This window comes from Nelumbo lutea, chromosome 1 (assembly GCF_056320005.1).
Source record: "Nelumbo lutea isolate HS-2025 chromosome 1, American lotus-T2T, whole genome shotgun sequence".
NCBI classification, from domain to species: domain Eukaryota; kingdom Viridiplantae; phylum Streptophyta; class Magnoliopsida; order Proteales; family Nelumbonaceae; genus Nelumbo; species Nelumbo lutea.
In genome coordinates, this window is record NC_142684.1 from 172,897,465 (window position 1) to 172,915,348 (window position 17,884).

A 17,884-nucleotide genomic window follows, 5' to 3' on the forward strand; every position below is an offset into this window, starting at 1 on the left:
TTCGAACTATTGCCCTGATCGAACGGTTTAGCGGTCCGACCGTCTGAGTCAACGGTTTTCTGACTTTTTCAATGTTTTTTAGAGGTTTCTGGTTTTTAGCATAACTGAACCTGGGTTTTTGCGATCCGACCGCTGAATCCAGTCCGATTTTGAAAACCAGGGGAATAATTAGAACTTAGAAGAGAGTACTGCGAAAGGTAATAGAATTGTAGTTTGGAGAGCAGTTCGGGTTTCCTCCTAACATTTTCCTCTTCTCCTCTCTACTAATCCACTTAAATCAGACCACTTGTCCCCATCTGTCCAACCTCCCAACAAATGTCCAACAAAGGTTAACCCTCACTTAGCTTTTTTTTTTTTTTTTTTTTTTTTTTTATAAAAGACGAATATCTCTTTCTTATCTTCAATATTTTTTTCTGAGATATTATTAAAGAAAAAATCACAATACATCAAATATTTAAAAAAAGAAATTAAATAGAGATTATTTCTTAGGTTGATTGTACGATTATTGAAGATGAAGAAAATACGTGAGTATTTGTTGAAGAAGCTTGTATCCACTAAAAAGAAGAGCTGTCTTTTGCAAGTGCATTCGACAATACTCATACAGGGGAGAGAGGAGAAAGGTGTATTCAAACTTGTAGACTTGTAAAGTACTTCTAAGTTTTATTCAGTAAGGTAAAATATATGGCGTGAATAATTAAAAAGTAGGGATTAAGGAAAGATAAAGACAGGTGGCCTGATTTGAGTAGGTTAGTAAAGAGGAGAGGAGGAGGAGGTTAACAGGAAATCCGAATTGGAGAGAGAAAGAGAAAGAAGAGTGGAAGAGGGATTAAGGAAAAACGATATCTATATTGTATATTAAAACAAGGCTTGCCACATCAGCAGCAATATCTTTTGATTCATTGCTTCAAGGGAATAATTCTAGAGGGCTAATTTATTGAGAGAAGTATGGATTTGTCCAATACAGATTTCTGATTTTCATTGCAGAGCTATAAATATTAAAAAAATCAATAACCCACACTTTATGCACCAATACCTCCGTGAATTGATATCAATTCCGAGCTAACACCTACCTCAAGCAGTACTTTAAGCCTACAAATTCTGAACCTAGGCTGATCGGACATTCTCCCTAATTTTTAATATTATCAACAGTTACCAAACATTAGTTGTTAATTTAATTTTATTTTCCTTGAATTATTTATTGGTAAATTATCAATAATATTCAAAATTATCAGAAATTATCAATAAAGTGTTAATATTATCAGCAATTCCTGGTAATTATCCTTAAAATGCTAAGTTTAGCTGTTCAAAATTTTTACAAAGTCAACAGTATTTACCAAATGGTAGGTTTCAATAGAACCTGACCCAGATTCAAGGCTGGGTGATGGGTTGGAAACAATAGTATCGGTTTTGGTCAGTTGGTTCAAAATATTTAAACTTAAAAAAAAAATGAGACCAAAGAGGTTTTTTTTTTTTGTGAAAATAGTGGGGCAAGGCACCCATGGGACGCATAGATCTCAAAAACTTACCCAACATGAAACAAAAAGATCACCTCAATCGGACACTAGAGTGCAAAATTATGGCTTCATGAACTTTGCATATGCATTAAGTGTGCAACTCGTGACCTAGTGACCGGGTTTAGTGGGTCAACGGTTTTGACCTAAGGGTGGGTTTTAATAGAACTAGGCGTGGAATTAAGGCTAGGTTACAGTTTGAATGGTTCAAAAAGCTATGCCAATGAGGAGTTGAAAATAGTGGTAATGGTTTGGTTTGGTTTTTGGTTTGATTGGTTGGTTTAGAAGATTTAAATTTTAAAAATTACAATGACGTTATTAAAAATAAAATTTATAATATAACATATTTTAGACTAAGTAGTATGGGAGTTTTCCCATATATATATATACAACCGCCTGCCTTGGTTGGGTTACTTAAAGAGTAAACCGAAACCAACCTACCATTAAGCAAAACCGACTCAAACATGAAGGGTCGGTTTGGTCGATTTGGCATTGTTTGTGAACAACCTTGATTTAGTGTAAAATTTCCTATTCAAAAAAGAAAAATAATCATAAAGACAAAAGTAATTACCATTTAACTAATGTTTTATTGTTCTTTAATGTTAAGAATAAGTAACTAACTAGAAAAGAAGAAACTAGGATAGGAATTACCTAGTTAGGGAAAGACCAGGTAATTAAAAACTAACTAACTTAGTTCGGTTTTGGTTGGTGAAGAAAAATCAACCAAATTAGATTGGTCAACTTGGTCAATTTCATAAGTTTGATGAACAACTTTATTTAAAATTAATTATTGTTATTTTTATATTATAAAAAATAAAAAATATAAATATTTATTAATTATCTAAAATTTAAAATATAAAACAATTACGTACAAGTATGCTTTTCTTGTTTACCTTTCGTTTAACAAAGTTAATATATATCACGGGTTCCACAAGTATTTTTTAGATCGGGGGCAATTTAGTTCTAACAAAAACTTTTTTCTTCTCATTCACCATTTTTGGAATTAACTTTTCAACATATATGAATTTTTTAATTGATTAAACTTGGTCATTTTTTATTCAAAAAGTCCAATATGGGGCTTTTTATATAGACTATATTATATAAACCCCATGGGAAAATTATGTGCATTTTTAGATTGCGCTACCGATTTGTGTAAAAAGTCATGACAACTCTTCTTGTTTCGGTGGCTCGGTCCAATCAAAGAATTAAGTTCAGAGACGTGTCAATCTTGGCATTGAATGCATCGACGAGGGGAATTCTGAGGGAGACCGGATCTGCTGCTCACACAGGGCGGCTCACACCGACTTGCCTATGTGTGAGGAGCAGATCCCGTTCCGTTCTGAGGACACTCTACCTGCAACTTCCCCGTGACAAACCATCTATTGACTAAGCTCTCCTGACCTGATTTGCGATTTTGAAAGAGATTCCAACTCCAAAAGAGGAATGTGCGTCAGCAAAACGCAGAGAACAGTCGAACACATTGACGAATAACGATAATTTTGAATTTGTGTCGAGAGAAAGGATCTAATGAAAAGTAACCGGATCACCCTTCTTTCAGGTGTCTGGTCAATGGTCAATGGAGCCCACTTAAAAGAAGCCTTATTATCAATAGATCGACGGTCGAGAGATCTTGCGCTAATGACTAATGCGCGTGTTAAAAACCATTAATGTATTATAAACAGAAAGTCGGTTAACAACAACTTCTACTACGACCGGGGGGAAAAACCACTGCTACTGCCGCGGAATCTCCCTCCAGAGCCTCTTCATAATTTGTAATTTGTACTCAAAGCGGCGGGCGGTTCCCTTTTCCGTTTCTCATCCAACCTTCCAACTGTGATCGAAATTCCTTCTAAACGGAAATGGAGGGTGTTCAGGGCTCCAGTACTCGGCCGGTAATCATGGTAACCAACGACGACGGGATTGATGCTCCCGGCTTAAGAGCTCTTGCTCAGGTCTTGGTCTCCACCAATCTCTACGAGGTTCTGGTCTGCGCACCTGATTCGTAAGTCTTCCGTCGTCCTTGCTTTTGTTTTTTTTTTTTTTTTTTTTCTACTACAAAATATACTTGTATTATACCTTGTCGTGTTTCTATTATCCAGTGCTACATGGCTGCCTGGATTTTGAACAATCAATATTTGATTCTATGAATGCTGATTCTTAATGGTTGTTGAGCATTATTAGTTTCGGATGTTTAACTTCTTTTCTTTGTTTTCTTTTTAAATGTATCCGGCATGAAGGATTTCTTATTCTAGAAAATGGGTTTCTTAGTTGAAGATTTTTATTTTTTTGGACTTGGGCATGTAATTCCTTGGGTTTTCGTCCCGCAACCGGGATAGAAAATTTTCCTTGACATGAGCGGGGTTTACAGTCTACTCTGGTTGCAATGCTAATTCTTTAATTCTGCTTTTGTTCCTGTAATTCTTTTGTCACTAGCAATACTGTGTGTACAGAATCTGCAGTGCAGTAGTGCACTGCTAACCTGTTTATCGTTTGGAGAAATAATCTGTAATTTGATCTCAGGGTCGTTCCTGAAAGTAAATAGTCTGATATGAGAAATTTGCATTTTCACTTACTATTTACTGTTTAGTCTGTTTGTTTGGGGTTTATTGCATAGAGAATATACTCATTTATGACAAAAATAGAACATTTATGTTTTTAATCCAGTAATGTATGATTACTGACTCACGTATCCGAACTAAATATCTTTACATATCACAAGATTCTATTGCCCAACGTTAGAATTCTATTCCCTGATAGTCAACCATATTCTGGTAAAGAGTTATGGCTTTTACAAGGAAACAAGCAAGTTGGATGTTCATTATTGATGCATTAGTGTGAGTCATGTGTTTTGCATGTTAAAGGGTGTAATCCTTTTTTTTCTGATTATCTAATTATAGAAAGTTAACTGTTCAAGCAGTGCCAACAGATTAATGCAGTCATTATATCCTTGTTTTTGCACTTTGACAGGGAAAAATCTGCTGTTAGTCACAGCATTACATGGCGTCATGCTCTTTCTGTGAACAGAGTTGAAATTGAAGGAACAACAGCTTATGCAGTTTCTGGTTGGTTCTAACATGCAATTGTTGACTTTGATTCAACATCTTATTTAGTACAGATTTTTTCTTTAATGTGTATTTTTATTCATTTGAATTATCTTTATTGTTTGGATTTAGTCATTTGACATATAATACACATTATTAGAAGTGGTAAGGTGTGTATTTTCCTTTCAGTAAAACCTTTTGTATTTATCTTCTTCCACATGAGGGCCAAAATTAGAGTAGGGCCAAAACCTTTCTGTAAAACCTTAGGTGGGTATGCTTTTATAATGGAGGTTTGCAAGGTAACAATGATCTGAGTAGGGGTGTATTCGAGCCAAGCCAATCTGAATATCTGGCTATTCAAGCTCGTCATGCCAAAAATGTGTTAGGCTTGAGCTTGAGCTCGAATTCAAGCTTGATTGTGAGCCAAGCTTCTATAAAAAATAAAAATTATACATATGAAAATTATTTTTTATTCTACATACAAAAAATTAAGAATAAATTTGGTGTGTATCATTATCTGATTGAAACTTGGGATTCTTTGGATGGTTTGAATGTTAATTTAGTTTGGATTCATAGGGAACACAATCATACCGCAGATGGCTTAGCTAAATTTGGTGTGTATTTGGAGCATTTGTATAGCAACAAGCTTCCTCCTTTGTAACTTGTAGGGGTTCCCCCTGCTTTGTATAACTCCCCTTGATCCCCCCTTTTTTTCTTGATAAGTTCTGGTTAAATTTTCTCAAAAAAAATTATTTATTACCATACATATAAAAAAATATTATATATATAATAATATTATTATACATATACAAATAATTTTTATTAAAATTTGTTTATTATTATACATAAAAAATAAAAATATTATATATATAAATATTATTACACATATAATATATATTATATATAACTTATATATATATATATATATATATATATACAACTTATATGTATGTATATATTAGGCTTGCAAGCCTCACGAGCCGAGCTTCACTGGGCTCAAGCTCAGCTTGATTAGAAAACAAGACTATATATTAGGCTCGAGATTGGCTCGAAGCTTGGTTTAAACTGAGCCGGATTGAGCTTTTCATGAGGCGAGCTCGAATAGCTCATGAAAAGCTCCATTCATTTCGACCCCTAGATCTGAGCGTGTAATATAGTGGGTGGCCATTTATAACATCTTAAAAGGACTAGACAACGATATTAGTAGACAAAAAATCATGCTGAAAAATTGAAGAAAGCTTTAGGGAAAGGATATAAGTGCAATGTTTAATGTAAAGATTCTAATGCTGCAACCATCATGCATGAAATCCATTTATTGGCATATGCTCAGATTTTGCAATTGTGAGTCTTGGGTACTTTTACATTAATTTAATAGATTATTGAGGTAAAGACATTTAGGGGTCCATTGTTTGGTCCAATAATAACAATCTTGAACCGACAGGCGTGAGAATGTGGGTTTAAGTCTGAGAGCAGTCACTTTGTGAAAAAGATGCCAAAAGTTAGGTCCATATCTGGTCTATTCTCTCAAGACCTAGGATAGCTAGGACCAATATTGGGTAATGGTGCAATGGCGTAATGTCCCTTTACTCTGAAGCTATAGCACCGGTACATATTTTTACAATATGAATATGCCCTATGAAAGTGGGATCGATTAGATGGCCAACCAACTCGGGTAGCTTTTCTGGGCTTGATGCTGATCATCTCAGTAGGTTTAAGGTAGAGGCTGCTATTAATCATCACTCATAAATTTCAACTTCTTACATTTCTTAGTGTGTGATGTTAGTTTCAATTATGACTATCAGGAAAAAGTTACAACTTAGTCTTAGCTTTTGCTTTTGAAAAAGTTACAACTTTCTTAGTGTGTGATGTTAGTTTCAATTTGCATTATTTTACCAGATAAGACTACTTTTATCCATTGCGATGATAGAGAGAGAGAGCAAAAGGTAAGAGTGAATAGTGAGGTTAATGTGATCCGTGCCACATATCAAATTGTTAGTTTCTATTGCATTTCTTGAGAATATGAAAGAAGAGCTTATCTTGTGTTTAGAGTTCATCTATGGTTCTTAATCAAGCATCATAGAAATCAATTAACACTGCACTTTAACATTATGACTAGGAGATTAACATTCATTACATATTCAGCCACTACTTACCATTTTATTCTTTTGCTTTCTTGATATTCACTTCCTCTCCAAGTGCTCATGATTTGATTGTGTGTCAGTGCCAATTGCAGATGATCATGTGACCGGGGTTATCATTTGTTTGATAGACATGCAATTTCAAATTCCTTAGCAAATTGATCACTGAACATTCAATTTGACTTTTAATTAAGATTTGTTTCATTACAAGATCTAATTATGACATTACTTGCAGGAACACCAGCAGATTGTGCTTCTTTGGGTATTTCCAAAGCATTGTTTTCTACAATTCCTGATCTGGTAGTTATTTAGACTCTATATAGTTTCATAATTTAATTTAATTTTGATGTTGTGAATTTTACGTGGTTAATCAGTTGGAACCATGTAAAATAATGTAAAAGTATGCTCTTTAAATTTTATGTATCCAAAAATGGTTGTGGTAGAAACCCCCAAACTCCTTGAGAATCAATACCTTTCAATCTTTCTTTTGATGGGGTTAGCATCAGATCTCTTTCCTTTGAAGATATGAACATTCCTTTTCTATAATATGGTCCAGTAAGGTGAAAAGGCAATGAATTCCAAAGGATTCTCTAGACATTAAACCTCTAACTGGCAAGAGGAGATCAATGTAGGAATGTGTCAGTGGATAAGAAAAATGGCTTCATGTTTAATTGCTAACTTTTTGTTTGATCATTTCCTGGTTAAATAGTTAGGAAGTAGGTTATCAATGGATCATATCATGATTTCGTTCAGCTGGATAGTTGATAAAGATTAATTTTATCCAAAATATTAATTTTATTAATGGAGAAAGAGTGGGGTTTCCTTGGGCTGGGTTGTAATATGCAATAGATCTATAGCTGTATCTTTCAGCTCCTTGATTTTTGGAGCTTTCTTTGTTCTCTCTTGGTCTGCTGTCCACATTTGTAGGCAGTGTGGAGTTTTGCTTTAATGAAATACTTCTGTTGTTATTAAAAAAAGAAAAAAAGAGAGAGAAACAGCAGCATAAAATGGAGTAGGGGTTCAACTGTGAAAGCCAGACACAAAAACAAAAGAAAAAAAACAATTACTACAAATTTAAAAGATCCCCAGATTGAAAGGACCTTCCTGAGAGAGAGTCTGTAAAGTCATTGGCAGTTTTAGGCACTTGTGAGTACATCCTGGTATCCAAGGACTCAAGTCTTTCTAACCAAATGACAATGAACTCTAGGACAAACAGACAGACACAATACAACACTCATTCCACCTTCTACAACCAATCCATCCAGGCCAAGAGAAAGGGAAACTTTGAGGTTCAATAAGAGAGAAAAAGCCTCTGCTTCACAAGAATGCACTTTCCCCTCAGACATTGAGAAGTTGTAGATACTACTTGATTCCTAATGCCTGGGTACTCTAATGTTTGAGTTACTTGGGTTTCCCAAAGAACCTCTGTCATAATTTCAGTTTTATCAAGTTGAGGTCAGGGGGCCATAAATGGATGGCCTCTAGTCTAGGAGGACCCAGCTCTAGTGCTGGGATATTAAGTTGCCAATGCAAGTTTATTTTATAAGGGGCATTGGGGCAGTTGGTTGTACCATATACTTTTATATTCATCCCAATGTTTTAAAATGCAGAGGTGTGATGCGAGGCATTTCACTACCTGGAGGCGTGAGGCATAGTTCAGAATGCAAGAAGTGTAAGCCTCCTTAGAAGCATAAGCGCTTTCAGCATGCTCCTTTGGTCATTTTGGGGACACTTCTCTTGGAGGCACACTTCTAGGCGTATGCCTCATGCCTTTTAAAAACACTGGACCCAAAAAAGTACACTTAGGGTCTGTTTGGTAATGGTTGAAAATGCTGAATTGAAAGTTCATTGCTTTGTCTTTTAGCGAATAAGTTTTTAAGGAGGTTGTGGGCTCCTTAATGGCTGAAGCTGAATTGAATATTTTATTACTTAATTATTTTAACAACTAAAAGACAAAGTAATAAATCTTTCAGTTCAACAGCTTTATCCATTATCAAAGGTCCCTTTGAAGAAGTAAAATAAGTAGCCAATGCAGAAGTCTATGACTTCTCGAACTCCATGCTAGATGGCTCAGTCTACATCCTTTCCTGTTTGCCTTCCTAGTGTGCAGGTCCTGAATCAAACAACCATTACGAGAAAAAAATAACAGTATTACCTTCATTAACCAATTGGCCAACATAAATAGGATTTGTAGTGTTAGAATGTTAGAGTGATGTTCGGTTGATAAGAGTTCTTATTAGCCCATTCTTATGTTTAACTTATCTTGTAACTGGGCCTGTGTTAATGGGCCTAATCCTGTTTAATGATTTAAGTCATCTGGGTGTCCCACCACTAATCAGGGGCATCCCAGTAATTTCTTGTACCTTGTACTACATTCATCTATAAATAAAAGACTGGTCAACTGGCTAGTACAGTTCGACATTCTCTTCATTTCAGTGGTTCTCTTCTCTTCTTTGCTACTTCGAGTATAGCTCCTCAGATTACATGGTATCAGAGCATTAGCTCCTTCTTGGGTTCAGCAGGCGCACTCTCTTCTCTTGCTGTCTTTTCATCTTCTCTCTTCCTTTTCTGGGTTGCTGCAGTAAAGACCTAGGAGTGTAAGAGAGTAAAGCAAGTTCGAACCTAGGGTTTCTCTTGGTTGTAGGACTCAAGGGAAGTAAGACCCAGAAGTAGATGTCCTACTAGGTTATTTTCTGCAAGTAGTAGCTATTGGGCTACTAAGAGAGGTCTGTATAGGACAGACCTAGTTGAGGACTGATTCCAGCAGTCCTAGCACTAGCCGAAAGGGGGAGAGCTTCCTCTACAGTTGCAGCTTCGGTGCTCCAGAAAGACTTGCGCTGAACAGTGGTAAAGACTTAGCCTCTTCTACAGTTGCAGCTTCGGTGCATCAGCAAGACTTACAGAATTGTGGCAACTTTAGTTACAGATTTTTTCAGGTCGGTTACCAGTCCTACTTCTGCACTGCACAGTTGCAACCTTGAACTTTTACCAGCACTGTGAACTGGTTCAATTACAGACCTTTACTTGCTACTGTACCCGAACTGTGAACACTTCTACCAGCACTGTGAACATTGTGACCACTTCGGCCAGTCCTAAACAGAATCACTTACAGCACTGTGAACAACTCTTGGACTGAAGTCAGGATGTTGTCACTATCCGGTGAAGTTTCCTCTAGAGATAATAGACCTGTCACAAGGTCCTCAAACCTGGAAAACCCTAATCTACACAGCTTGCAGATTACAAGTGTGCTGCTGGATGAGTATAACTTCAGAGAGTGGTCCGTCTCAGCAATGTTGTTCATTACCTCTCGTGATCTCATAGGCTATTTGGATGGAGACAAGAAACAACTAGAAATTGGCAGTCCTGAATACACCGTGTGGCGCAAGGAAAATGCCATAGTCATGTCTTGGTTGCTGGCATCCATGACTCCTCGGGTGGCCAGAATTGTTCATCACTTCCCTACGGCAGCTAAAATTTGGGAGAAAGTATCCAAGACATACGGTCAGAAAAAGAACAATGCTAGAATCCACAGGCTGAACTAAGACATTGCATCCCTAAGGCAAGGAGACGTGTTCGTGGCAACATACTTTGCAACACTGGAAGGCCTCTAGGAAGAGCTTGACCACCACTTGATTTTGGATTGGGAAAATGCCAAGGATAAGGAGAGGCATGACAAGCAGATTGAGGAGGGCAGAGCCTTTAAGTTTCTGGTGGGCCTAGACCCTGTATATGAAGGTATAAGGTCACAGATTCTAGGGAGAGATGAATTACCTGAGCTTCACCATGTCTACTATCTGGTGAGGAATGAAGAAGTAAGGAGAAAGGAGATGCAAATTGACTCCTAGACACAGTCAACAGAACTACCTGGAGAACATTCAGCCTTAGTCTCCACTAAGGGGAATAGATTTTCAGACAAGAAGTCCCTCAAGTGTACCCACTGTGGTGGTGAGAAACACACAAAGGAGAAATGTTGGGTCTTGTACCCTCATTTGAAGCCAATTGCTCTGAGAAAGGACAAAAGACAACATAAGGGCCACACAGCAAGTGGGAATCTTGCCACCAACAACAGTAGTGACAACTCACAGAGTACTCAGACAGTGTCCTCTTCCACCGCAAGGCAGGCTGCCGACTCCTCTGGACCAAGTACTTCGGGCTTCACAGCTAGTGAGGTAGAGGTTCTAAGCCAGGCATTAGCCCGTTTGAAGAACAATTCTTTAGCTTCCACCTCTCTTGCCAAATCAGGTACAACCTCTGCATTTAGTGCAACTAGTGCCATTAATTCTACCTCTTGGGTGATTGATTTCGGAGCCACTGACCATATGACATATATGTCCTTATTCTCTGCATATCATTTGTTGTCTGGCCAAGATATGATGAGAGTAGCTGATGGGTCCCTCTCCACCATCTCTGGAAAGGGGGTGGTTGACCTAAGCAAGGATCTCTCTCTTAAATCAGTCCTTCATGTTCCTAGTCTTACATCAAATCTGTTGTCTGTTTCAAAGCTTACAAAAAATTTGAACTACAGTATAACTTTCTTTCCTTCTCATTGTGTCTTCTAGGACAGATTGACGAGGAGAACGATTGTGAGTGGTCATGAGTATGGGGGCCTCTACTATTTTGATGAGGATGTCAGCTCAGTCTTGCAAGTTTCTGCTACTACTAGTCCGGAAAGTGTGGAGTCAATAGCTAGGCTACACTTGTGGCATGCTAGGGTAGGTCATTTGTCTTTTTCTTCTTTAGCAGTGTTGTTTCCCAAACTATGTAAGGGCATTCCGAGTCAAAGTTTAATTTGTGATATGTGTCAAATGTCAAAACAATGTCGATCAATGTATCCAATGTCTAATGAAATTCAAGCCCCTTTTGATTTGGTTCATTCTGATGTTTGGGGTCCTTCACCCATTGTTTCCAATGATGGCTTCCGTTACTTTATCAATTTTATTGACCATTATTCTTGGTGCACTTGGATTTATCTGTTGAAAGGACGTGATGAAGTTCTCCGGATAACTATGATGTTTTGCAAGATGGTTGAATACTGTGAAAGATCCCTGAACTCATTCATGGAAGATGCAGACATGATACATCAATCATCATGTGCTTACACCCCTCAGCAAAATGGGGTTGCTGAGCGCAAGAATAGGCACCTATTGGAGACAACTCGATCCCTTCTTTTCCAGCACAATGTGCCCAAGCAATATTGGTCTCAAGCTGTTCTCACTGCATCATACCTGATAAATCGGATGCCATCTAAGGTACTGGGTATGGAGACTCCTTTTTCTGTTTTGTGTCCCACTCTTCCAGAGTTTCCTCTTCCCCCATGGGTTTTTGGTTGTACATGCTTCATACATGTGAAGGATCCAAAGAAAACCAAGCTGGATCCTAAGGATACAAAGGGAATATTTTTGGGGTATTCTCCTACACAAAAGGGGCATAAGTGTTATGATCTTGTCTCCAAGAAAAAATGTCACCAAAGATGTAGTCTTTTTTGAGTCTCAACCCTATTTCCAGTTTTCTCATAATCCTCTTCAAGGGGAGAGTAGTGGGTTGGAAGAGGATTCTCAGTCTCCCTTCTTTTTTGTTCCCCTTTCATCACCTTCCACTACTCCTAGCTGTAACATTCCGGGTCAACCTAGTGATACTCCCACTGTGCCAGTTACTTCTCCATATTCGGCTGATGCTTCTGAAGGTTCCAGTAAACAAGAGAAAGAGATACTTACATACAGTAGAAGGAAGAAGGGCCCTCAACCTTATGATTGCAAGCAGTTGAACTCAATTCAGATTTGGATCTTCCTATTGCTCTCCGTAAGCCTGTTCATTCTTGTACCACTCGACATCCCATAGCTGATTATGTTTCTTACTCACACTTATCCCCTGCCTATCATTCCTTTGTGTCTGCTCTTTCCTTTGTATGTGTCCCTTCCAGGTATTCAGAGGTGGCATCTGATCCAAGGTGGAAAGAAGCCATGGATGAGGAGATGAAAGCCCTAATGAAAGCAGGAATGTGGCATTTGATTCAGGGACATACTTGGCAAGCTAAACATGATTGATATCCATGCTTAGCTTGAGGGGAAGTGTTAGAATGTTAAGAGTGATGTTCGGCTGATAAGAGTTCTTATTAGCCCATTCTTATGTTTAACTTATCTTGTAACTGGGCCTGTGTTAATGGGCCTCGTCCTGTTTAATGATTTAAGTCATCTGGGTGTCCCATCACTAATCAGGGGCATCCCAGTAATTTCTTGTACCTTGTACTACATTCATCTATAAATAAAAGACTGGTCGACTGGCTAGTACAGTTCGACATTCTCTTCATTTCAGTGGTTCTCTTCTCTTCTTTGCTACTTCGAGTATAGCTCCTCAGATTATATGTAGTTAGGTTAGAAACAAAAAGGGTTTTAGAAAGGGAAAAGGAAGTAGTGGGTGAGATGGGCAGAGGTAGATATTGCAACCAATGATGTCTAACTTTTCACCATTAGCCATAATAATATGTTTGTGATGGGGTGCATGTAAATTATTGGGTTGATTGGGATGTGCCCCTATTATATGATTCGAAGCATTAGAGTTAATAGTTGAAAAATAAGAAAGAGAAGAACAATTACTAGGAGATTTATTAGCCAGGCCAATAGTAGAAAAAGCAGGAAGATAGAGAAGGAATTTGATGATTTTTTGATCATCCAAGGATGTAGAAGAATCAGTTGATTACCCCTCAGTGGCTTGATAAGCACAGGGCATGGTTTTCTTCCGAGCCCCTTTATAGGTCGGATAGGGCAATCAGGGATAATGTGTCCATGTTGTTTGCAATAGGTACAAACATTTTTCTTCCTATAGTGGGTCATGACATGGCTGAACTTCTTACACTCGTAGCATTTGAACTTTAGATGGACCCCTTTGACCTGATTTCTTTCCTTTGCTAATTATGATTTATGAAAGCAATATCAGTTCTAGTCTTAATTGATTTCTTGTCAAGCCCAATTGTAGTTAGAAGCCTTGTTTCCTCCCTAAGAAGTTCACCCAATACCAATGTTCAAAGAACCGGACCGAGCATATAGAACTGGAGAAGGGAGAGGGTCACAAGTCAGAGGTTCAATCGAGGTTGGGCTGGAGGTCGAACCATGATAACGTGGCATATACATATATATTACAGGTCATATAAATACTATATATAAAATAATTTACAACTTTTAATATACTTAAATATGGTGTATAGATGGCAAGTTCCTTAGTTTTTAAATCAAATAACCAGGGTTCAAGTCTCTTAATTTACATTTTCTTTAAAATACATGCATAATTACAATAAAGAGTCATTATTTAACACAAGTTAAGAGGTCAATTAGTGGTAATTAAGCAATATATAGAATAAGAGGCCATGGGTTCAAATCTTGTTAAATACATTTTAAAATTTCAATTTATTGAAGACCCGGGTTGTTTCATGAAACTTGGACTTCTTCACCGTTTTTTCGGTTAAACTGGACGGTTAGCTGGTTTTCACCGGCTTTTTAACAAAAACAGTTATTGGTCCCGGGTCACGGTTCAACCGGTCTGACCGGCCATTTCGATCCAGTTTTCTAAACACTGCCCAATACTGAAGCCAAATGTGGAAGAACCCCTTTGCTCAACATATTGGGTCTAATAGTAGAAGATCAAGACTGTAATCAGTCTTGAATCCTAAAAGGTTTTAGGTTTGTAAAACAGAAAAGAAGATGAGAGAAAAGGGAGAGAATAGAAGAGAAGCAAGAGAACACAAGTTGCTGAAAGGAGGGATAGATTCTTATAGATCTGCCGCCGCCACTCTCTTAATATTTATAGGTTTATGTTTAGTACATGATGAAAGGACACATCTGCCCTTGGTACTTACATAATAAAGAAAGTAAATAAAACTGAAATAAATAATAGCTGAATTAGCAAACTGACTCAAACTGACACTACTATAACTGAAACAAATACTGTTGTCCTACGAACACAGTGGGGACCACTGCAGTGGGGCCCACATCAGTGTTCTCTACACTCCCTCTCAAGTTGGGAGTAGATATCTATCATGCCCAACTTGGATAGGTCTGTCTCTAACTTCTTCCTTGGTACAACCTTGGTGAGGATATCCGCGAGCTACATATTGGATGTGATGTACGAAAGACACACTTCTTGTGATATAACTCTTTCTCGCACAAAATGTCGATCAACTTCGATATGTTTAGTTCTATCATGCTGCACTGGGTTGTGGGCTATATTAATAGCTGCCTGATTATCACAATACAACATTAAGGGCTTTTCATAGTCAATACCCAACTCTTCAAGTAGTGACCTCAGCCATAAGATTTCAGCCACTCCATTAGCCATTGACCTGTATTCTGCTTCAGCACTGGAGCGGCGGGAAACAACACTCTGCTTCTTACTCCTCCAAGAGACAAGGTTACCTCCCACAAGGGCACAATATCTAGAGGTAGACCTTCTGTCATCAACACTTCCAGCCCGGATATCTCTTCAAGTATGCTAATATTCGTTCTGCCGTAAGAAGATGAGAAGTTCTAGGGGAGTGCATGTACTGGCTGACAACATTAATTGCATAGCTGATATCCGGCTGAGTGAGATAGAGATATAGAAGCTTTCCAACCAACTGTTGGAACATAACTTTGTCCTCAAGAGGGTCCCCACCCTCTGCACTAATCTTGTGATTTTGTTCGATGGGTGTATCGGCCGGCTTAACACCCAGCTTTCTAGTTCCCGCCAACAGATCTAGAACATATTTTCTCTGAGAGATAAAAATCCCCTGCTTGGATCTAGCAACCTCAATACCCAAAAAATACCGTAGTGCACCGAGATCTTTTACCTCAAACTCTTGATGAAGGAGCTGCTTGAGAGACTCAATCTCATGACTGTCATTTCCTGTCACCACAATATCATCTACATATACTGCTAGTAGTGTTAGAGAGGACTCCATCCTTTTGATGAATAGTGTATGATCTGACTGGGCTTGTACATAACCAAACCTTCCAAGGGCTAATTTGAACCTATCAAACCAGGCTCTAGGTGACTGCTTCAAACCATACAATGCCTTGTTCAGTCGGCGAACCTTCTTACCTGTCTCTGTATCATAGAATCCAGGAGGCAACTGCATGTAAGCCTCTTCTTTTAAGTCTCAATTCAGAAAGGCATTTTTAACATCCATCTGAAACAGGGGCCAAGAATGATTTGTTGCAAGGGATAACAAAACTCGAATGGTGGTCATCTTGGCTACTGGGGCAAAGGTCTCCAAGTAGTCTATACCATAAGTCTGAGTGAATCCCTTTGCAACCAGTCGGGCTTTGTACCTTTCAATAGAGCCATCAGCATTATGCTTCACAGTGAATACCCATCTGCATCCCACCAGTTTCTTTCCTTTTGGTGGGTCAACCAGTGTCCAGGTATTATTCTTCAACAGGGCATCCATTTCGACTTGCATTGCATCTTTCAATTCTGGAACCGATAAGGCTTCTTGCACTGTTCTTGGAATAGGGACATCGGCAATGGAAGTGAGATAGGACCGGTAAGATGGTGATAGACGATCATAGGATAGGAACTGTGAGATGCTGTGAGCTGTAGAAGTGGTGCAATGTCGTTTCCCTTTGCGAATGGCAATAGGGAGATCAAGGTCATCCACAGGAGGGGAAGTGGCAACAGCGAGAGGTATCTCAGTAGGCTTTGCATCTGGAGCCGCAGAAGGAACTGGATCTGGCCGGACTGCCGAAGACTAGGATCAACCTGCCTGCATCGCCTGTGATAGACTCTCAACTCCGGCTCCCTCTGACCACCCTCACCACTACAGCCTTCATTACCCAGTGGAATAGGTAAAGGAACAGCCCCACTTCCACTCTCACTACTCAAAACAACCCCACTTCCACTCTCACTGCTCTCCCTCTGAGGAAAGAAACTCAAAACAGCCCCACTTCCACTCTCACTGCTCTCCCCCTGAGGAAAGAAACTCAAAACAGCCCCACTTTTACTGCTCTCCCCCTGAGGAGAAACCCTAGGATAATAGGGTGTCTCCTCAAAGAAGGTGACATCCATAGAGACAAACCATTATTCTGAAACCGGATCATAGTAGCAATAACCCTTTTGAGTTTGTGCATAACCAAGGAAAATGCATTTGGAGGTCTTAGTGTCAAACTTGGAATGATGAGGCTCGAGAAGCTGGATGAAACAGGTACAACCAAAGGTTTTAAGGGGAACAATGAACAACTCCTTGTCTGGGTAAAGAAGGGAAAAGGGGGTTCTCATATCAAGGACCCGGGAAGGAACTTGATTAATGAGATAAACTACCGTGAGGATAGCATCACCCCAGAAGCGAATAGGTACATTGGAGGTAAACATAATGCTTCTAGTCACCTCCAAGATATGCCTATTCTTCCTTTCGGCAACGCCGTTCTGCTGTGGTGTATAAGGGCAAGTGCTCTAGTGAATAACTCCATGGCTACGAAGGTAGGAGGTCAATGGTTGAGCAAAGTATTCCTTTGCATTATCAGATCTGAGGACTTTGATTATAGCTCCAAACTGAGTGAGAATCATTTGATGGAAGTTTTGGGTCAGAGCAGGAACCTCATCCCGAGAACGCATAAGATATTCCCAAGAAAACTGGGTATGGTCATCAACAAACAGTAGAAAATATCTGTACCCACCCATAGAAGAGATATGATATGACCCCCAAACATCAGTATGTACAATATCAAAAGGGAAATTACTCCTTTTATTACTTAAAGAATAAGAGGTTCTACAATGTTTGGCAAGATCACAACTCTCACACCTCAACTTTGATAACTCAACAGACTCAAATAAAGTAGGAAACAGACTCTTCAAAGACTTAAAAGACAAATGACCTAATCGGTTATGCCAAAGCATAACCGAACTCACAAACTGGGAAACAAAAGACTTGTTATCCACTGACTCTTCCCGTCGGGTACTCTCTCCAAGCAAATAGATCCCGTTCGTCTCACGACCAGTTCCAATCACCTTCCTCGTCTCCAAATCCTGAAAAACACATCGGTCAGGGAAAAAGGTTACTGAACAGTTCATGTGTTTGGTAATACTACTAACTGAAAGTAGGTTGGTATCAAGCGTAGGAACATGCAAAACAGAAGATAAAGAGATAGTGTCCGATAACTTGATGTCCCCCTTGCCCGAAATGGGAACAAGAGAGCCATCAACAATGGATACTCTATCTCGGCCAGAG

General features: G+C 38.8%; 1 protein-coding gene across 4 annotated transcripts in view; it reads left to right on the top strand.

The window, feature by feature from the left end:
- Window positions 1-3,132: 3,132 nt before the first annotated feature.
- The window catches only part of LOC148879245 (Survival protein SurE-like phosphatase/nucleotidase), a 122,071-nt gene continuing 107,319 nt past the window's right edge, over window positions 3,133-17,884 (top strand). For 3 of the 4 annotated variants that reach the window (XM_088960716.1, XM_088960717.1, XM_088960719.1), the window contains exons 1-3: window positions 3,144-3,513; window positions 4,479-4,573; window positions 6,926-6,990. In XM_088960716.1, coding sequence (XP_088816842.1) covers window positions 3,371-3,513; window positions 4,479-4,573; window positions 6,926-6,990 — 303 coding nt within the window. In that variant the 5' untranslated portion in view covers window positions 3,144-3,370. Of the gene's footprint in view, window positions 3,514-4,478; window positions 4,574-6,925; window positions 6,991-17,884 lie in introns of all 4 variants that reach the window. The other variant, XM_088960718.1, reaches the window with a different exon arrangement.